General features: G+C 35.8%; 1 protein-coding gene across 1 annotated transcript in view; it reads right to left on the reverse strand.

The window, feature by feature from the left end:
• MIGA1 (mitoguardin 1) overlaps positions 1-23,249 on the reverse strand; it is a gene marked incomplete at its 5' end in the record, with an annotated part of 37,893 nt that extends 14,644 nt beyond the window's left edge. Inside the window, 6 exons of the mRNA XM_082002809.1 lie at positions 17,720-17,843; positions 18,607-18,743; positions 19,209-19,335; positions 19,589-19,725; positions 20,276-20,453; positions 23,151-23,249. Coding sequence (XP_081858935.1) covers positions 17,720-17,843; positions 18,607-18,743; positions 19,209-19,335; positions 19,589-19,725; positions 20,276-20,453; positions 23,151-23,249 — 802 coding nt within the window. The remainder of the gene's footprint in view (positions 1-17,719; positions 17,844-18,606; positions 18,744-19,208; positions 19,336-19,588; positions 19,726-20,275; positions 20,454-23,150) is intronic.
• Positions 23,250-23,570: the final 321 nt, after the last annotated feature.

The raw sequence follows: 23,570 nt of genomic DNA on the forward strand, positions 1-23,570 counted from the left end.
CACAACATTGTACTACTATAAGAGTAAATTCAATTATGACCTGCTAACATATATGAAGGTGACAGTATTTTTCTGTCTTTAAAGTGGACTTACAAGCATCATCTGCAATGGAGAGAGAGAAGAAAAAAGTATTTCCCCAGGGTTTCTGCCTTTTGTTTCATAGACTTCCGAAGATCTCACTATCTAAAACTATTACTTTGCTATATTGCTCTAAATCCTCTGTTAAGTTTTTAACTTGGCTGTGTTGTTACATAACAAATGCTCAATGTTTTAGTAACCAAGAAATACTGTTCTAAATAAAAGCCATTAATAACAAACAGGTTTCAGCTTCCCTTGAATTTGTATCATATTCTATTTCTCATGCCTTTTTTCACTTGCTGGTTCTTCAGGAAAGCAAGTGAAGTTTTTAATCTTCTCTGTATCCTTTTTCCCCCCAACAAACTTTTCCATTGAAATAACACATCCAGAAGCATTTCCTATAGTACTGGAATTCTTAACACCTTTAAAATAACTGACACTTTATGCTTAAAATACAGTTTCTCTCAGTTTTCCTTTATTTTATTCTCAGATTTCAACTGTTGCACATATTACTAGCATATATAGTTTTGTTTTCACTGTACAGAAACACTTTCACAGAAGGATTAAATTCGTAAGTCAGACTTTGGCTTCATGTGCCCCATACTACATTCTCAGTAGAGCACAGGCAGTTATTTTGGGTTACTTTACCTTCAGACATTACACATGTGTTGCTAAAAGTCTGTTTTATTTCCAACAGTCAGCAGCAACCAGCTACCCAATATCATCCAGATCTGTTGCTACGGCAATACTTCATAAAAAACACTATTACATAGCAAAGTGGCCAAATGCCAATATACTGGAATGGTTTACTCCTCAGTTGAAATGCTACAAGTCCACATAACTTAACTATTATTTCAGTGGTTGTTATGGTTTCATTAGTTACAGACTTGGAATGACAGCTTAAAAATTGCACATAACAGTAAATATCTGTCTTTGAGACTATTCATCGAAGGGAAAAAATTATTAAAAGTTTGGACAAAGATTTTACTACATTGAGTTAGGCAGATTCCAACTTGTAATCACAACTTCACCAATATTCATATGAGTGTCTCAGATTTTTTCAGATCATTCTTAATACTTCGTTCTTTTTTTCCTGACCTCTTAAAACCAAGAGGAAAAGTACAGCAGCATCCAAGTTGGTTGAGAAACAATCACATACTGGAATTTGAAGAGCAGGAACAGAAAACCCAGCTGTGGTTTGTGAAGCATTTGCTTGAGGTCTGGTAAGAGCAGATGGGTAACATGATGTTTCCATCTTATTTCTAGCTTGTAATTTGCATTAATCCCCCTCTAGTATTACATTAAACGCTTTTACTAATATCACTTTTTCACATCAGCAATTGCTGAAACTGCAATAATACTGTTAAACATAGGGTAGTACAGGGACATATAGCCTGATTGCAGATTTCTCCATTGAAACTCTCCTTTTGGCCAAGTTGTTTTCCATAATAAATTTGCAATTAAAACAAAAGTTTCTACATCTATCAGTTAGAAAAACCCTCTAGCACCTGGTTCAAGTGTGATCTAAAGAAATATTATTTTCCTGATCCTCCTAGTCTGTAGGCAACATGCAACACTTCATGAGAAATAAACAGTTATACTCATAAGTAGCAATGCAAATAATAAACTGCTATGAGAGTAAAGTGTGGGCCATACTGATAAAGGTCTTACTGATGACTTTAATGAAGATGTTAAGGTAAGGACCCAACTCTTATGTACACAAAGTGCAGCTGTCAAGTAGTCTCATAAATCAACTTATTCACAGCCCAAGAACACCTCCACCACCCTCACAGGGAAGTCCCAACGAAGCCTCAAAGCCTTTAGATATTGTCTGATAACTACTGTGCTGTTGCTGTTATGTGTGAGTTTATAGCTCAATGACAACAACATATCCCCAAACTGATGCTGAAGTATTTAATCCTGTGTTATTGGTTAATAGCATTATTTCCATTTATATGTAACTAAAATTTGTTCTGCATATATGTAAAAAAAAAAATAATTGGTGCAAATGAAGGAACCACAGATTTTCCAGCCCAGAATACCACAGAATCAGAGGTTCTTCTGTAGAGTTTGTATCCAGCCTGCTACAGATTACATGAAGCTCTAGAGATAAGATTCTGAATACATCTATGTTTGCTGAAGAAGTCATAATTCCAAGTTTTCTAATATGGACCTAGAACTGTCACCTAGCCAGTATGTTTTTAACATGTTAGTTGAACATGGAATATACGTTTTCAGTCAAAGAAAATTCTCACTACTACAGGAAAAAAAAAAAGCACAAAATTTGCATGCTATGACAAAAAAAGAGATTAAAAAAGGCTGGTAATGCTGAGTGAAATAATACCTTTGGCAAGTTATATGTGCATACAAAGCACAGACTTCCCAAAGGAAACAAAACAGCCTTGTCAGCTATTTCTGACTTTCTGGCCACCACCACCCTAAAATATCCTTAGCCAAGCAGGTGCTTACCAATACCCACGCTGTGCAGAGCGCGCATTATTATGAAAACGTGAGGGTGAAAATTAAGTTACTGCTGGAGTACATACCATGCAAGTACCAGGAGAACATTCTTAGACAGAAGAACATGAAAAAAAAAAAAGAGACAGCAGCACAATGAGACTCCTGGAATGAACAGCTGCAGGAGGAACCCACCCACCACCGGCTGCAACTGCTCGTACAGTCATCCCTAGTTCTTATGTAGTCTAATACCTTCAGGGAAGGAATACTAGTGAGTATGTGAGCTTCAAATATACTTCACTTATTTGAGAAGCCAGGGGGTTATTTTAGGTTCATTTATATTTGTGAAGAGGATGATGTAGAGTTTCAGACACGATACTGACAACAGTAATTGCCATCAAGATGCTTGGTTACAGTGCCTTAAAACGCATACATGGTTCTAAAGTTAGATTAAGGGTATTAAAAAAATGCTAAGGATATAGACTATTGCTAGAGCTTGTGAAATTAATCCTAGCTTTATAAGATTTTACAAACAACTATCTATTTGAAACTAAGCAAGCTAAAAAAACCACCAACAAACCAGAACAAAACTACTTTCACATCTATTCACAGAATACTAATCTAGAATATTTATTTGTCTTTGCTCTGGTAGGTTCATGTGGTAAGACAGACCACAAAACCAACCCTCTAAACTCTCAGAGCAAGATCGGAACTTAAAGATGGAACTGCACTCAAAATAACTTTCTAGCATTCAGTTAGGAAGTATTCACCATCAGGCCATGTTTTAAAATTCTGGAAACTGTTTACATGTTATCTTCCCTCCTACCCTGAGTGAAACATGGCATGAGTTAGCAAGTGAGTTTGGCACTTACGTGCAGCAGTTAAAAAAGGAAAGCACTTACCCGCTGGCAAAGAACTCACTGGGAGTTAAGGAATTTAGTTCTGAGTGCCACTGTTAAAGCCATGGTTTCCTATTCCACCCAGCCCTCACACTTCAGTGGGCCATCAGTGCAGTAACACATCACAAGCAGGAAAGCAGGATGAGAAAGGAGAGACCTAACAGACTCCAAAGAGGAAAAAACCTTGCAAAGGAATCCATTTATGAAAAGTCAGGGTACCCCAAGAGCAGCAGGGTCCCAGTATTCTGCCAGGCTACCACACACACAGCCACTGTGCTAGCCTGGCCCCTTAGACGTGTGGCTTCATGCCTGGACAAAGGAATTAATCAAGTTCAGAGAGCACAGAAGCATGAATTACTACACAATTCAATTTCAAGAGAATGTGACACAGTCTTCTAGCAAGTCACAAGCAGTATAGTGGTTTGTCACCACTGTTGCTGAAGCATCCAAAGGCAGCTTTATTTACGTTTATAAATAGTCATAACTCTGAGGGTGTTGACTGAATATTCATTAAAAAATCATCAGTCCTACCAAGTAGCTGCTAATGTATTACATGAAGTCTTACAGGATACACCTATAAAGTAAAATTCACTGCGCTCTGTTGTATTTATAAAAAGAAAACAATCCCAACCTTCAGATGGCACCTTCTGATGACTGGGTTGTATGGCAATCCAAGAACAGAGCAGGGTGCCTACACAGACCATTCGGGATTCAACAGTTATTGTTAAATTAAGTGTTTGCATTCATCAGTAACACAAATAAGTGGGTTCAGGAAATTGCCTATAGCTGGAGACATTTCACCTCACTGCATATTAACAAAGCTGTTTACTTCAGCATAAAAATATATTTCAGGTCAGGGTCTTTTAAAAATACCTAACCAAATCTTGTACTCTACCCATATGTTAGCATGTATCACGAGTTAAACATATCTCATGGTTCTTTGTTAGGACTGCCCTGATGCAAACTGAAGCAACAGATTCCATTAAAAACAAAACAAAACCCCAACACTCCTCCTACCCCCACCAAACCCACAAAAAGACACTCCAGTGCCATATGATCATCCAGCCTCCCACCTTCAGCAGGCTCCTGTTGTGAAGACACAGCTTCTGCTCACCAGTATTTGACTAGAAACTCAGCAACCAAAGCAGTGGTCTAATGGAAAGGAGCAACTGGGGAAAACTGAGTATGGGACAGCACAAAGTACTTTTTATTTGCAATTTTACCTCCCTCCTAGTACTCAGACCTTTTTCAAGGTAAGTTTTGGCTGAGCTAACTGCTGAGCCTTCAAATTACATCCTTCACAAATACCTTAGTAGTTTTCATGCAGAGAATAATCTTCTGTTTTTGTGCAAACAGAAGGACAAGTCTTACTTCCTCAGTGAAAGTTGACTCAACAGAGCTTTCGTAATTGTTTCCAAGTACAGCTATAATCTTCAACGTCCACATAAAAGCCTTCCACAATACCCACACAGGTATAAAAAGGCCCATTTTCCAAGACACTGGATGCTCACCTAACTATCATTATGCAAAACACAAGATGTTCTTCATGCTGTGTTCTGTATTTATTACTTTGATGTTATTCTTAAGACAAAAGGAGTCCAGCTGATTAAAAGCAAGTGTATAGATGACAGTAATAGATTAAATATAAACAAGTAGAGAATGCATATAAAAATTGAATAGTACAATCCATTAAGTTTACATACAGAAGCAATAAAATCCACCTGAAAACTGAGATGTACTGATTTTCAATATTTGTCATCTGTAAAAAGATGTAAATTGCCTAAAATAACCTTATAACCTTCAAGAGACTTTTTATATACTTTGGAAAGAAATAATAGCAGTTTCTGAGATGTTTATAATAATTTGGTTATTTTCAGACCTTCAAGATACTGCCTTTGTCCATAAAGTTACATTATCTGCTGAGCACCACATATTTAACGATGTATAAAACAAAACATGGCTACTGCTCTTATATTCCAACAAGAGTAAAATCAAGCACCTTGAACACTCTCATCTAGCAAAGGTAAAGACAGCCCAAAATGCTTGTGCATAAATAATCATTTTAGTTTCTCCAAGTAAAATTCAAATATGACTAAGAAAGGAATTTAAGTATAATTTATTTTCTGTCATACCTAGATAAAGGTACCTTAAGTAACTCAAGAGTATTAGGAAATATCATATACCTTTGCTATTCTGGAATGGTAATAAATCAAATAATCCTTTCACGATTTAAATCTGCTGAACAACTCTTTCATAAATTTGATATTTTCCAGTGGTAGTAATTTTTTTTAAGCCAAAAAATTACCAAAAGGCTAGGAATATAATTTTGTTATAAAGAATGTGACCTGTGAAAGGTGTCCCTGAATCATTGTGGCATGCTTTATTGTAAAACCAAAATTTCAAAATAGAAAGATGTTACATGAGGAACTCTGCAATTCAAATCTCAAGGAAGAGGCAAAGTAAACACATGTGGTGCTAGATTACTGAAATATATAAATATGTACACAGATACCGAAAATAAAGCAGCATCTAATGTGTATTTTATAACCTGAACTAACACATCATATGTGCTGACAGCTGAGAAATCAGCTTAGTAAACGCAAAATAAATGTATGCGTATGTTCAATTCTCCGGCTTACTGCTCTGACTCTGCTTGACAGACATATGATCCAGAAACAGGTTTGAGAGGTATATCCTGTGTCAACTACACACCAGGACAAGTCTCTCCCTATGATACAGCTTTTCATTTATTTGAAAACGTACACTTTGATTATTCATAACTGTACATTATAAGTTCCTACATTTACACAGGATTACAATTTTCTTTTCTTTACCTTGAAGCTAAAAATCATTGGATCTTCTCTGATTTTAAGGTTTAAATCCCTACCTTTTACAGAAGACTTTGATTTCTGACCACTCTCCTGTTTTCATGTCTAATAGTTTAGATAACAGTTTCTGTACTTGCATTTGATTTGAGAGAGAAGATCTGGCAATCAAGTTTGCTCAGCTGTCTAATTGGGATAGAGTCTATTTAGGTGGATAAGCAACAAAGTTGTCACTGGTTCCTCTTCACAGGGGTACTCCATTCTCCTGTAGTTCAGAAAGCATCACACCTATTTTGTCCACAGCAAGGTCTAGTTTGAATTCCAGTGCTGCTTATTTTAAAACATAAGCTGTCCACTGGGGAATTACAGCACAGCACTGTGAAGACTACCAGACACCTTAGTCATCAGATTTGAATGTCACTGCCTTTTCTTACTTCTTCACATCCTAAAAACAAGCACAACGTACAGCTATTTTTGCACAGACACTTTCTAGCGACAATGGAATGGTCTGTTCAGCCACATTCAGTGTGATAGTACACTAACTCATTGTGCTGCAGAGCAGATTCAAAATGCAATGTCATATTTACAGAGAAGGAAGTGCAAGGTTAACTTTGAGGCTTACACATCTAGAATTAGCTCCTTCAATACCTTTCCTAATGCCAGAGGCCACTATAAGTGGGCTAGGTAGAAGTGTCTTCTCATCAGACTTGAGAGAGGAGTCTCAAAACTAAGTGAACTTATTCTTTTGGCCTCAGTTCTACTGCATCTGTGTAATTCTATTTAAATCAGTGGGTACTTAAAGCAAGATGTTTACACAAGTGCATTACTAGCAGTATCCCTTGCTTTTTTCCAAACCAGTTCACTGCCACCTTCTTGGCTTTCCCACCATGCACCTCTTGATAGAGGAGCAGATAGTAGCACACTCAGTGATGAAAAAGGACAAGAATAATGAGAAACTGTAGCTCAGCTCCTGAAACTTGTTGCTTTATAAAGTTTCCTAGTTTGTTATATAAAAAAAGGAAAGAGGAAACAGTTTAGTATGCTAGCATATAGACTATTTTGCTGAACACAGCACAAGGGTACGGGACCATCCAACAGGTTCTCTTTAAAGTAAGATTCTAAACACAGATTGCTGGAAAGGTTTTTCTTTAGCCACTATATTATGCTTCAGAGATGTTGACCTTTCAAAGCAAGTGAGGCAGACTGACAAAAGGAACCTGCATATTAATTTGTTCTTCCATTAAAAGAAAAACATACTGTCTAGCAGTTGGTAATTCACCTACATTTATGAAGACAGTGTCAGAAAAGAAAGATTGATTATCTTTCCACTAACTTCGGAGATAGAAAGCTGAAAGACAGAATCACTATGTAACTGGTAATCTTCAGTGAAATAAACATCAAAACATGCAAATATATATATATATTTGATTTGGACTAACATTTGGATTCTGTATTCAGAATGGATATTTGACTTTAGCATATTTGACACAGGCAAACTCTGCAGGGAGAGCATAATAATCCTAGTCTTGACTTGAATTTCAGGGCAGAACTGTCTTAGAAAATTCTGCAGACTCCAGTGAAGCTGCTCAGGAATGTGACTGGCTTCTGCAAGCCCAGCTGCACCCAGCATACAGTTTAAGAACCTAAATTAGCAAGACATATGCTTAACTTTAAACAATAAGACTTAAAGAATATCTTAAGTGCCCTACTGATTGGGGCCTGGTTGCATTCCACTTGCCCCCAAGAGTAGGAAAAAATGAGATAAGAATCCTTAAAAAAGTTGTACTGAATAAAGGAGTTCTGCCTCTGGACCTTAAATAATATCAGTTACCAAACTTAAATTAAAAATCAAATTAATAACACTATAAGGTTTTTAAGTGCATTAGTAACAACATATTAATACTTGAATTATAATGTAAGTAATGATTAGTGCAACCTGACCCTGGAAAACAGCTTGACACTGCTTAGCAGCTACTCAAACAGATGTAGTTAAAGCTGCTATATAGCCAATATATTAGTTATCCATAGTAAATTACAGTAAAATAAAGCAAAGCTTGAATAATAAAGAATGTACATAATTTAGGCTATCTGGAAATATGTATATATTTACCTTTAAATACTTGCAGCATATCTGCATGTAGAACAAGGGCAGCTTTAAATAGCAGTAGAAAGAATAAAGGCTGGTGTGATCGACATGTGCTCTTGAATCAGCTACTCTACAGCACTTTGCTACAGACAGGATTACTAGGTAAGGTGGAACATTGTGGGATATTGGGTCTGTGCACTAAGAATTAGAAAATTGACAGTAATTTATTAAAAAAAAGTTTAGCTTGAGCCACCAAAAGGGAAATAAAACACATCTTAAACTCAGTTATTTTTTGTAACAGTTTTAGTAATTAACTGTATAAAAACCTGCATGAGAGAAAAATGACACAAATAATAAATTTTACTCCCTCTGTTATTTTTCACAGAACCTTTTGCTATAACTTTCCACAAAAACAGATTTATGCCCACATATAGGTTTAACTTTGAAACTTTTCAAGCTGAAACAAAAGTTTAAGACAACTGCAAGATATAAAAAGGCCTTTAGGAATTAAATGATTACAAAAGCTACTTGAGCCTCCCAGCTATAGGGTAAACAATGGGAAAAAAAAAACCCACCCCAAAAACTATTTGCCTGGTAAATGTGTATTGCTGTAGCAATGGGGTATAGCTAGTGCTGAATAACAAGCCCAGTAACTAGCAATCATTTAAGACTGTGCTATATGGATATTGCTACAACTATTTATGCCAGGCCTTTGATTTAAATAGCAGCAAGATTTAAACATAGCAGACACATCAGTTGAGAAAAATTGTTAGCTTTTACATGTGTGCACACAGACACAGTGTTTTCATTTTAAGCCCTTGAAAATATATGGCAGACAGAAGTTTATCTATTTTAGTCCCAACTGAACTATTGAATTAATGAAGGAACTACAGTGCAGAGAGCTACATTTGCTCATTTTATACGATTCTGTCAATATTCCATTTTGACATTGTGCTCAAAAGCAATCAGAAAAGTTCATAATGTTGTTTCTGCACCTTCAAGATGATTAAGCTACCAAGCTAAGAGAGCTGATTACCTTTGAAGTCTTTTCGAACTCTAAACTATCACTGCCCGTATCTCTTCCACCCCATTCTGTCTCGCCTTCCTTCATTTCGCCCAAGAATGTTTCAGACAAGCCTCTCTTAAAAATAGACTTTAATGCAAGAATAAATTGTTTGAGTAGAAGTTCTAACACAGGAATTAGCCCTATGGGCCAAAACATGTTCTTGATCATCAGTTTATATAACCTCACACTGCGATACTCCAGCCAGAAAAATAAACACTTATCTTGGCCCTCACTACTTGCCATCTGTCTGGTATGATTTTTCCTGCCTCTGGAACATTTATATTCACCATGTATATAAACACATAGAAGTTAAGTGTATATACATCCTTTTTAGTAAGAAAAAGAATTTGTAAACTATGACTTGTTAAGAATATACCACAAGAACATGGGGCGGGGGAAGCAACTTCCTGCCTTTGGAAGGTTGGAAGGCTGTTTCCACTTATTCCATACACCACTTTTGAAAAGTGTTCAAAATGAAGGCAAGTGGTTATTAAATCAAGCCCTGATCTATGGGGAAAATGATCACTTTTCTTTATGCAAAAAGAAGGTAAATACATTTACTTTTTTTTTAAAGGAAGAAGCTATTGACTAGAACTAAGCACTAGAATGGTCAATGGAAAAGATGCAAATGGAACACCAAAAAAATACACCTTTAAAGTATTGTTAGTCATGTGTGTTTGCTGTTGAGGAATAAGTGCTAAACACACACGTGTTAACTAGTCCTACTTAAGTAGTATTGTGGGGCACTAACTGCATAAACTGCTGTACAAATGTTCCTTACTCATGTAAGGAACTGGAACAGCTTCATTGTATTTCCCCCTTTAAAATTGATGGGCAGAGAAGAAAGGAAAAAGAATGAGAAAGTAGTTAGAGCTTGCCCATGTAACTATGTGGAACCAGGAGGCTCACACTCAGAAGAGATCTCAGGGAAGAGATGATTGCAGCTGCTCACATGTTGTGAGGAACGAGCAGAAGCAGTTGAGAAATAGCAGATGGATTTTGCGTTAGGAAGACTGAGCAGGGAAGCACAGGAACAGCTAAGGGAACAAAGTTTGGGAAATTAAATCAGTGAGGTGGATTGTGGCTCAATTATGAGCAGCCTTTAGAGCTACAAGGAGGAATAGCTTGTATTTCATTTGAAGAGAAGCTCCTGAGGGAAAGAGACAGCTTAAGGGAAAGGAATAATCTGCTCAGAAAAAATAAGCAAAGGCGATTTTTTTTTTTTTTTTTTTACAAACAACAGTTAAATCCATGTGAGACAAGTTTCAAATGGACGAAGCACGACACAAGAACACAGCAGGACACAAGAAGTGAGAAAGACAAGGGCTCAAACAGGAGTTTTGGTGTGGACAGAAAGACAACAGGTTTCAGTGATGCCATTTAAGGAAAAGCAACAAGGTGTATAAATAGCCTGCATGGTTGGATCTAAGAGAAAAGCTGCTGGGCAAATAGCAACAGGGGTCCTCAAATCAGAAATGGACTCTTTCTGATCTTATTGGAAGTGTTTTCTGAAATTTCTATCTATATCACCCCCTGGTGACCTTGAGTTCTCCAATGCTGGTTCACTGTACAGTAAGATAGATTACCTTGAGCCATTGTTGACAAGACTTCAGCTAACCTGTTTTACTACGCAATAAAATGGCATCTAAGCTTCAGCTTTTAAGATAAACACAAATATATACTCCAGGTTATCAAATACCAACATAAAGATACATATTATCAAACACTAATCTTTTTCCATACCAGTAACTTCACTGCAGGTCCATGCAAAGCTATTTTCCTTTTTCAGTAGAGTACTGCCAAAACTAAGAGTATCACTGAGAAAGCCAGGCATTATAATCTTTTCATAGACACAACATTTGCAGAAATATTTTTGTTTAGAGTTTTAAGCTGAACTTTTAACTACCGATCTTACTCTACTATTCAACATTCTGTGCTTAAGTGCTTTCTGGTAAAGAATTTTGCTGAAGGCAATTTAGAAAAGAAGTATTATTAATATTGGACAAATATGACTTTCCTTTAAAGTCTTAAATATTATTGATAGCAGAAGACATACTATCCAATTCAAACATCTGCCCTTTGAGTAGCTATTGCGAGTCAGAAATAAGGGAGTTGCAGCAATAAGCTGCAATACAAGAGACCTCACAGTAAAACGCAGTAAGCTTCAGCAGTTACTGACCTTCCACAAACTGTAATAGCTAAATTATGTTAAAAATATGCACTATTTTTTAAAAATAGGATCAGAATAACTTTTCTGGGGTTTTCCGCAGACTTAGTAATATTGTTTCCTTTCCTTTACAAGACCATTTCTTGGGATGAATATATTTCCACACCTAAAGAGAAAACTATTGTTTTCTTTTGTTTTTATTTGAATTCTGTTTCAGCCACTAGAAAAAGGTTTTGTACTTCTCCAGGAAATGAAGAAATCATTTAATGTAAATTTACCTTGAAGGAACACAAAGCTAGCAAAAGTTTTCAAGCTATCATAAAAAGTTACACTACTTTGAAATTATTTTTATAGTATGTACTACTAGAGCACACCCAAGTGAATTACTACAAATTGCTCACCTCCTCATTGGAGCCTTAGAATTAGAAGTATTGGTTGTGCATAACCAAATAAAACCTAATACTCTCAAACTAAAATTTTTCCATTAACATTTCAGAGGCAAATACAGGCTTAGATATTCATCCATGGACAGTAAAACGTTATAGAAGTCTGTATTACTAAAATATATAAAAATGAGTTTTCAACAGATTCATTGCCTATGCAAAGACTTTTCTGTTTGTTTTAAACAGCAGCTGGAGAAAAGGTTTCTAATATGTAAATAAGTTCTCCAAAGAATTTTGTCACTGGGTTAAAGGCTACACTCATTCTCTCCAAAATGCCAGGCATATCTTTGAGTGTGAGAAGAAAATTAAAAAAAGAAACAGACAAACCTTCCAACAAAACCATCCAACAACACAGACCTTTGTGAGAGATCTTTTACTGCAGTAGCTGTAACAATTAATTTGTTTTAAATTGTACAATTAATATAAAATAAAAAGTAAATATTTTAAAACTAAAAATTCAATCAATGCATAGATTTTAATATTATTATCAAAAAGTTTAAGGGCCAGTGTACACAAGTCACCATTAATTTGAATGCCAGCATTCCCTTTTACAGTAGAAATCAAAATAATAATATGAAGTATCAGGAATTCAGTACTGACAAGGAGCCCTACAATTTGAGAATTTTCCCCTCTGACCTGTAATTCTGTTCGCAAGTAAAGCTATTGTTTCTCTCCTAACTCTTTGCATTCCTCCCAAGTTAGCTCGACTAACATTTCAGTCTGCTAGAAAAGATCTAACAAAAAAAAAAAAAACAAAACAAAAAAAAAAAAAACAAAAAACCAACAACTTTCTTCAAGGACCAACTACAGAAAGTCTTGGAAGCTTTTAACCCTCTACCCCCTCACATTTACCACTCAAATAACAAGATGAATATTTTGTTTCACAGTTTTCTGCCAATTTGCTCCTTCCTGATTTAGTGCAGCTTATGCCTGCACCAGGAAAGCGTGTCTCTAAGCTTCCCATCCTATTTTAGTTTGCTGGTTTATACGATAATTGTGGAAGTCCAGTGGAGAATGAAACAGCAATGAACATAATTGCATTCCATTATTTCATCTATTTAAAATGCAAGTCTTTTCCAGGGCTGTATTGTTTATAACTCAAAAATATTTTACAGAGTTGAAAATTATTATTTGCTATTATTTGATTATTATAACTACTAATAGAATTCTAAGGGGAGAAAAGTTATTTATTTATGCCTGTATCTTCTACACTGCTGAAATCTAAATATTGAGAAATATCTGGAAGAGAAAAATATATAATTGACATACAACTAAGGGGGGGGGAAGCATCTGGAGGTGCCGATTTACACAACAAGCCTCAAACAAAAGGCAATTAGACTACAGCATGCAACCACTTCAAGTGATGGTTGCCTGCTCTGACATGTCACCTTTTAACTGTCATAGCAGACAAAAGAGAAGCACTTCAGGCTACATCATGAAAGACAGTGGTTGCAGTGACAAGCTATTTCACCAGGGTCCCAGGTAACTCAGTCCTGACTCTCCCAGGTAGCATGTCTCCTCCAGAAGGCTGTTTCTCAAAGATGGCTGGCAAACTGTTCATCATGCCAACCAACTTCAACCAGTATGTGGCATAACAAAGCAAAAGCAAGTCTGTGGTATGGTCAATGGCAGCACTAAGGTCTTAATTTGATTAGGTAGAGGGAAATGATGACCTGTGAAGAATAACATCTAAAGGTTTTGGGACGGAGCAACATCTGTGACTTGTAGACAAGTAGGGGAGAGAGTGCTTTCAGGAGCCCCGGAAGTTTGACAGATGATTTTACAGACAAAGCTGAAAACCAGAAAGTGATGGAAATTGTCCGCTTTGTAAGTTTTCTTCCTGACCTAATGTGGAGCTTGCTATAACCTAGGGTGTCTGAATAAGAAATACTAGTCATACATTTATGCAGCAAGACTTTTGATAACACCTGATAACATTTGTCCAACTGTCAGAGCCCTGTCTCCAGCTGTGCCTAATGACAAGTGCTTCACATGGAGAAAATGGAAGAAAAATCCACAAACTGTATTTAACCATGATGTGTATCACAGAAAATACAAAAGCAAAACATTTTCTCATTACTGTTGTGGGTCAAACCCTGAAGCATAAGAGCTGGTTATAAGCATTCTAATGACAAGCTGCAAGTGTTATGAACCTATTAAGGGTAACAAAGGCTTTTTCTTGTTCACCCCAAGGCCCATGAAAGGAGAAAAAATAGCAGTAGTAAGGGGAAACGCTTAAGTGCCAGAAAGACCACAATGACTGTCTACCCCCGAATCCATCCTTTCTCTCAAAGAGTAATAAAACCATCCCTCAAAACAGCATTAAAAAACCACATCTTTGTCCAAAACACTGAAATACCCTTAAAATGCTTTAGAGGCAACTTACTTCAGAACTTATCTTGTTTCACTTGAACAACTAGAAATTGGATCCGGTTATGACTTTGACAACAAGGTCTATAAATCCACCAGCACCACATACCTTTTCCATGTGTAAGTAGCTATTCAGAACAAGTAAGCCACCTCTTAGTACTTTCTTCAGTAAGGAGCCGGACATACGCAACTTAAGCGACACATTAGCTTGTTTTTCCAAAACATGGATCATTTTTATAGCTTGTTTTGAGCTGTCTAGTATTTCCATATCTTCTGAAATATGAACAGAACTTGATACAGTATTCTAAAACCATACAAAACCAAGATCATATCTCTGCCTCTGTGCTGATGTTTTCCTCTTCACATAGTCAAAGATAAGCAATGGTCTTTTTTCTACAGCACTGTGGTGAGAACTTACATTGACTGCGATGTATAATTTTCCTAATGCATTCCAAAAGTGTCTCTTTATTATTTTTCTTTTAAAATCTTGCATCTATGTACAACTCATACTTGCTTGGATTCAAGTGTGATTTGCTAGATAGTAACCATTGCAACTGATAAATCAAATCAGTACTACTAACCCTTCCTTTTCATTAATTCAATGCTTTTAATGCCCCAAATTATAATGTTTTTACCAACTTCCAGCTCTTTAAATGATTCTTCTCAACTACATAGTTGATAAAATTAGTGTTTGACCAAACATCTTCCCTAGATACTTTGCTATAAACATTTCCCTTAACAGTGTACAGAAGTATAAACAAATGATAAATTAGCTCACTGACATGAGCATCTAATGTATGCTGTATCAATCTTCCAAATTGATTTCTCAAAAACCTGCAGTCCAAGAAAAACTAGCTACCATAAAACTGTACCAACTGGCACTAATTGCATCTTTTACTATGTTGTCTGTGGTAACAGGACTGCAAGTTAGCAACTCCATTATTTCACAGGCATGACACTTAATGCATAACCTGTGTGTTGGAGTTTTGGTGAGGTTTTCTTCTTTTGTGTTTTTTTTGTTGTTGTTGTTGTTTAAGATTGGGAACCAAATTAGTGCTTTCCCAAACATTGGAACGTTTTCCACTTTCCGAGATTAGTGAATAGTAAATGATGGAGTAGGGTGCTTTCCTTACCTAGCTTCTTAGGAAGTTTTGTGTTTAAGTTGTTCAGGACTGCTGATTTAGCAGATGATGCCTCTTGCCACAAACTATACACAGTCCTGTCAAAGATATATACACATTCACACCTCATTTCGAATACAGAGCAGAGGCCCCTTCATTTCTGTTTCTGTTCAGAACAGTCATTTTTGTTTTGCAGTAGGATATTATTTTTATTCTTAGTAGTGTATAAAGAACACAGTACTATATTTCTTTTGGTCACTGTGATTGCATAATTTTCTTTGACTTGCTTATGCCTGTGGCTCTTGAACCCTTCCACTCCTGTTGCTCTTAACACATGCACATGTACACACGTGTGTGATCAATGTTCATAGCCACATACTTCCTAAATGAGTAATACAAAGCTTTGAACATAAAGAGAAACAAGATAAATATTACATGATAACATGCACATTTTGGGGTAGTAAAGGGAAGTCTGTTAACAGTAGCTCTCATTTTTCTTTCACTAGATTAACAAATTAAAAAAAAAAAAGGGGGGGAATAAACTTACAAGATAGAAAAGTATGTTTGGGAGAAGCCTAGAGGCTGACTTTTTTTGGTAAGTTCTGTGGGAAAGACAACCTCAAACACATCCTACTTCAAACATTCATACACTACACTTAGTGTCATATGCTACAGAACAGCAGTATCTCAGAAGTTTTGAGTGATTGAATGTTTTTGTATCAAATATTGAACAAAAACAACCGCTGTATTAAATCTTTCAAGCTCCACAGTGTTCGACATGACGTTGTTCTGTTTATGTTCTAAAATAGCATTCTGAAAGAGTAAAGCATTGTCTAATATCTTACTTGCTGTTCAAGCCATGAATTCAGGATCATGATGAAAAAGCCCCAAATCCTGAACAGTGAAACATTATTCTCTCTAAACTAATGCACTACTTGTTTTCCTCACTTACCTGGGCCAGCACAAATAAAACACAAAGTAACAGACATCTACTCAAGACATGACAAACTATTTCTATACAGAACATTTGAAAGGAATTCAATTCTCAGACCATTCTTGGTAAACAAGAATCCAGCTATCCATGTAAAAAATAAAATACCAATTTAAAATATTTCCAGGGTAACCAAGCACAACAATAACTAACACTAAACATTGAACACCATACTGAGTCCTTTGAATACCATGTTATTAATTTTGCCTGAAGACAGAAATTACAAATAAACTTCTAAATTAATAATGGATATACACTGCAACTTTATTTAGGGCTTATGGTTTCAGACACCAGAATAAAACATCCAAACGCTTTTCTGCTATAAGAATTACATTAACAGGTGCATACAGATATGTTAGAAAGCCAGTTCTGACTTAAATTTAATTCCCACCTTACTCAGAGCTGCGTTTAGCAGTTGCGGGATAACACGAGGTCTAATACACGAGAGTACTGCCACCTTGTGCCAGTCAAGCTGAAGCCTAACAAGACTACAGACCAAAACTAATCCCAGAACACGTTCTGCATTTTAAGTCAGTTATTTGACATCAGATGCTTGATCCTGAGTTATGAAAGAGGGTAACAGTACCAGTCTTTAAGAACATCTTAAACCAATTATTGAAATAAAAATAATCAAACTATCTATTTAATCAGCATGTCTGGCAGCAACTACTCTTACTATATTTGCCATTATAACATCCTGGTTTTAGCCACTCATAACTGTGATAAATTTCAATCACCAGGGATAAGAATTTTGGTAATAGATATCTGTTTCAGGTTAAGTCTTTCTGGTTGGGTTCTGGGTTTTTTTGTTAAAAAAAAGAAGTTAAAAAATTAATCATGGCAGGCAAAAAAAGTACATGCATATACAATTTGACAGTTCAAAAGACATAAAACTTCTTTGGAACACTCCAATACACCCATGCTATAAAAAGAGTCATATATTCTTACTGCACAAATATTTAAATACCCAAGTCAACATAAACTTTAGAAAGCAGAGAAGTATTATGAAAGCTCTGAAGTGTACTGACAAGAGTTCCTCTTAGTCCATTCTTAGCTAAAATAGAAGCACTACATCAAATGTTACATATAAAATGAAGAACATGAATTTTTTTCTGTTTATTTACTGATAAATACAGTTCTGCTCAGTGGATATTTCAGTGACTTCCCTCCCCCTCCATTATTACAAGCAATAAAAATGTAAAATAGGAGTACTTACCAGTATCATTAGCTAGAGAAGCAGGATCAGAGGCCCCAAGGGTGGCCTCAAACTCCTCCTGAAGACGGTAAGCTCTTTGAAGAAGGGATTCAAGCTTATGAATGAATTCAGCACTAATGATATCCTACAAGACGACAGACATTAGAAGATTTTTCTATTTGTTTAGAGTCTGTAAGATTCCTTTGTAAAATCTAAGAATATTAAGCCTTCAAAGAGCTCACTGGGCCACATTAATTTCCTACAAACCACATAAGGACACTATCAGAGGAATGCTTCACATCCAAAATACAAACACTTTTCTAAATATACATACATTTCATTTACTACAATACAAATAAAATCTGAATTTAAAAATACTTTTAAATTATTTGTGATGTTTACTGCACTAGAAATAATGAAAGCCATTAGATGTATATTTTTTCAAAATATTTTTATCCTTTAGTTCGTAAGAACAAAGGAATACAAATAAAGCTCGAGTCCATTATTTGTGAATATTCATAAATTCATAATCTTGCCCAAGACATTTATCTTTGCTAAGCAGATATCCTCTCACATAGTCATAAAAGAAAGGGATGACCCAAGAGATTTTGTGCAGAGAACTAGTACGCTTGGTAGCTTGACAATACCATCCAGAAGCAAACACTGATAAAACAGCAATTGCCAAAAAATAAAGTTAATTCCCCCCCCGCCCTGCCCTCCTCCAAATAACCAGTCAAAAAAAATCAAAAGGAGCAAAGTTAGATGTCCTTTAAATGCAATACGACTAAATTAGAAATTTTAATTCATTCTCAGTTTTGGTAATTGAATTAGAAGTTGAAAAGAGTCAGGTAACAAAAAGCAATGAGTAGTCAGGGCAGCAACAGTAGAGCATAGATTGAATTACTCACTTCTACACTTTCTTCTGCAATTGCATCTCCTGCTCCCAGCTTAATGGAACCACAACTTGCTTCATCTTCAACTTGCCTATTACGGAAAGTTAGTGCCTGCTCCCATCGACGCAGTGCTTCTTCAAAAAGCTCCATACCTAGGGGACATCAGGAATACCTCCATTCCATCAAATACACAGCTTCCATATGCATTCACATTTTAGAGTCACAGGAGACTATGTAGTTAGTAAGCATGATTATAGCAGAGATGTAAGTTTTTAAAACAACAGCAATTCCCAGTCTAAAAAAAACCAAAACCTGCCTTTTTAATAAGGTAAAAAAGTTCACAATATGATTAAAGCAAGTGTTCAGTGTATTTTTTCCTATTAATTATTTAAAATAATTCTACAGCTTACTAGCACAAAAAAGGAACAAAAAAAGTTTTTTAAAAAACTAACTTTAGATCAAGTAAGATCTCATTACTTTATGGAAATGTTCTTAGACACATGCCCACAGGACACTGAAAGAACACCACAATAATACTGTGTGTCACTTTGCCACAAACCCAAGAAATTATTTATGTTCATTGTTGATAGATACTGAAAATTTTTATTCTAACTTACCCATCAAATACAAATTTTCAGGTGTGGTCACTGGAATATTTACAAGCTTAATATCATCTTCATCTGTTTTATCCCAGGAATTAGAATTGGCACAAGCACAACTGTGACAAGAGGTGGCACTCTGAACCTTAAAAAAAACCCAAACACCCAAATTTTGAACTGCTGTTATACAGAGCATCTGTCCTTAAAACTACATTCCTGCCAGAGTACATTACATCCACGTTACCTATCTAGATTTACTAAGTACAACAGCCTTCTCAGCATCTCTAGCCATCTGTGCAGCTTGTTCAGAAAAGTTGTTTCAGCTTCGCGAAACCATTAGCTGCATATCCAGTGCAAGTTAACAGACATTCAAGAGCCTTAAAACACTTTTAACTTACCGAGGCCAGACTCTGAACTGAACCGGAGTATTTACTGAAAAGTCCTCCATTTGCATAGATACAAGACTGAGATCCTTTTTCCTTGGCAGAGCTCAGAGAAAGAGTCAAGTTTTGCCGACTACTGGAACAACTAGAACCTAACAGATACACTGATTTTAAAGCTGCTACAAACTCAGAACATTGTACCTTTTGTTAGCAAGATCTATCAAGAATTGCATTTACTGTTTTCAATAAAAGCCAGTTTAGAAGCAAACAATAATTATTCTTTTATTTTCAGTTCCCTATGAGAAACCACAAATTAGAATAGTCAATATCTGTAACAATAAACGTACATTTCAGTATAATTATTTTTCCACCCTGTAAAAATTTAAATCTGCTTTTCCCAATATTGATATATGTCCGCAAGAACTGCAAACCCCATTGTAAATATACTATTGATAAAAATGTTTTAGTCCAAATTCATGATTAAAACTTCAGCTTTGAGAACAAGACCAGCTTATTTATAAAACACTGTAATTTTGTTCTAAATTTGCACAATTTCTACTTTAACAATTCAAACCTACTCAGCATTAAAGGAAAATAGTTTGTTTTACTACTACACACTGTTATGCACACCCATCCCCTCGCACTCCTTTTGTTCCCCTCCAAGAAAACAAAAAAAACCAACTCGGGGGCTCCTTCATGTACCTTTTTCTGATGCAGCTGCTTTGGTACACTCCAACACTAGATGACTCGGTTCCCATTGTGGCACTTTCTTGTTTTTCTTTCCACGTCTTCTTTTAAAATGATGGGCCAGGAAAATAACAGATATTGCACTCACTGCTGTTACTGTGAACAGCTTCTTTAACCCAGGGGAAAGCTTTATCTGAAAATAAAAATATGTGACTTCATTGGAAATAGATACTCCTTAACTCCCACCTTTCCTCCTACCCTCCTTTTGGTGTGTTCAAGCTAGGCTATAGTTGGACTGAGGGAGACAAGAGATGCTGGTCTCACACAGCCTGAGAAAAAACTGACTCAAGTAAGGACATGGACTAACTGCTTTTCAAAATCTGCAATGGCCAGTATAGGAAAGAGTTTACAAAGGGGCTGGTGTGACAAAGTGAGTGACTGCACCAAGACACATACTGCAGCACCAAGAACTGTAAGGTGTATTGCAAATCCACAAACTATGGAGATCTAAGAAAATGACTTTTAGACAAACTTCTTTTTTTCTTACTTTCTTTTTAATGTCAGGACAATGCAGGGCTTCAATTAATTCTCTAACAGCAGAAAAATGCTGAGAAGAAACTCACCCTTCACAAGCAGATTATTTTATTGCGCTCTGAAAGAGTGGAGGATCCAAAAGCTAACATTTGCATGGTGTTTCGATTTGGCAAGAACATGTATTTAAACATATTTATCTAAATAAACCAGGGTTTTTTAATTGTTTCATTTTAATTTTGGATATAGATAAGTCATAAATTTAAAAATGTTTAAATTAGCAAATAAGAGCCACATATACAAGCAACTGGAATTAAAAGCCATTAACAAAGTTTACAAAATTCAAAGTGACAAGATATACAAGGAAGAAAAGAGATGTTCAACTGGAAACTAGAGTCCACATTCACAAAATCCTTAGGAAATCTGTGCTGCTTGAGAAACAGACTGCTGGGAGATAATCAGATCTGCAGTCCTTGGAGCTCATACATCATTTCTGTAACATGTTTCCTCACACAAGAGAGCTGGCCACACAGCGTACCACTGCGCTCTGGCAGTCGCTGCCTGCTGTGCAATTGGTTACTACCATCAGAATGGTGTAATTTAAAGCAGCATTGAAAGTTTTGCTCTGCACTGAGTTTGCAATCAAGTCAAACACCTTTGACTTGAGAATCTTGTCCTTAGTGGTACTGTATCTTGACTGAGGCCAAAAACCTAGCGCTGTACTCTGCAAGGAAAAGGAAATCCCTGAAACGCAGCACAAATACATACTTACAAAAGACTACTGTATTTAACAGAAAAGAATTAATAACCAAGTAACTGAGATTAAAACCTTGAAGCTCACAGAATTAAATGCTAGGAGTAAAGTTTCAAAGAACTATAAGTGGATTTTTTTTAAAATTTGTCTGTGCCTGCAAGCATTACCATAAGTAAACAGTGAAATGAAAACCCCTATGGAAAGGAAAATTAACAGTTGCACATAGTATTTTAAAAGGATATGAATATGCTGCAACGTAAAAAAAAGAAATCAGTGATCTTGCAGTGAGATTTTTCAAGTATTGTAAATAGAGAAAAAATGTTAAAATAATGCAGCTGAGAGAATCTCTCATGCAGGTTTTATATGCAGTAAAACTTTGAAAAGCATTTACATGCAAATATAAAAAATGACATAGCTTTTGCTTACAAGCATCTAATTCAATAAGAATAAAATACAGTCATATTAAAGACATGGGCTTTAAAAGCAGAACTTTATTAGAACCTCCTAATATCTATTTTTTTTTAAATATTGTTGGCATTCCTAATTATAAACTTTTTTTTCCCCTTTTAGTTATCCTTGTCAATGATTCAGCATACACAGAATGGAAAAAACTACTGGACCATATTTTGCAGACAGCTAGAAACATCCTTTTTTTCCCTGCAGTGTATTATGGCATCAGAATGTGGCTAACTCTTCAAGAACTTTATTCTCTGAGGGATACGACTGGAGCCTTAACATTTTCTCAAGTAATTCTGACTTGCTTTGCTCTCTCTCTTATCCCATACATAGTTATAGGCAACTAACACCTCTGAATCTCTACAACACAATTACAGCTCCTCCTCCCTGTCTTTGACATGAAGGTGCTCTAAGGACAAATCATGATTTCCTGCAGACAAGGAGTATCAGCTTCACAATACTTCTAGCTTTTGTCACCTGAAAACTAAGATCATAATATCCTCTTTGCCCAGATTTGAGTGACTGCTACCCATGTTGCTATTTATATAGTGAAAATTAGCCTATAATATCAATGAAAGAAAATAAAAATCAGTCACTCCAGGGCCATCTATAAAAGGAAATACTGTGATTAATAGAGCTTTAAGATTTTCTTTCAAGATCTTTCCATAAGTAAGACAACAAAACAAAATCAGCAAAAAGAACTGAACAGGTTTAAAAAACAGCCTGTTTTTAAATAAACACTGCCTTCAGTCATGTGCCAGTTATTTCATCAAACAGAAGTGACTCAAAGACTAGAGCAAGGGATTTTTGATTTGCATTAATTATCATTCAGATTGACAGTACCATTAATCAAATTAATCTAGAAAATATTTCAGACCGCACTCAGTACTATTAATCAAAACTTAATAACAGTTATGTTTAATTTTTAAATACCTAAAAAAATCTACAGAAAAAGTCAACTTGAAGATCTCAATTAGCAGAAATAGACAAAAAAACCCACTTATTTTAGTTGTGTTCTAAAGAAACTAAAAATCAAGATATTCTGTACAAATTTAACTCATATTAAGCTCCAAAGAGCGAATACAACATTGCAATTAAACTTCCAAATGTATAGCAAAAGTGACAATATTCAGATAACATATATATTACCTGGTTAAGAGAATAATACCAAGAAAGGGGAAGATGAAATACCCGCAAAGCTGCCGTCTTCAGAGAAAATCGTGCCTCAGTAACAGCTTCTTCTGACATGGCTCCTTCTCTCCCATAACCTCATTAAGTGGAACTATGTTGAAAACAGTCACAGATGGTCTCTGGAATACTCTGTCAAATGAAGGATACATACTAAATTGTGCAATAGAAGCCCAGGACAGCTTTCTTTTTCTAGCTTGAATCTCTTACATAACAGGTACATGACTTGTTTGATTGATGTTTCTGAGTAGAGTTAAGACTTGTGCTTAACAAGAAGGCAGCAAATTTGTGGGCTCAGCTTAGGCCCCATTCCTTCCAGCCGTTCCATGTGGAAACCTGTATATAGCCAGGATCCACAGAGGACTCTGCTTCTATCAGCTG

This window comes from Phaethon aethereus (assembly GCF_964289735.1).
Source record: "Phaethon aethereus genome assembly, chromosome: 8".
NCBI classification, from domain to species: Eukaryota; Metazoa; Chordata; class Aves; order Phaethontiformes; family Phaethontidae; genus Phaethon; species Phaethon aethereus.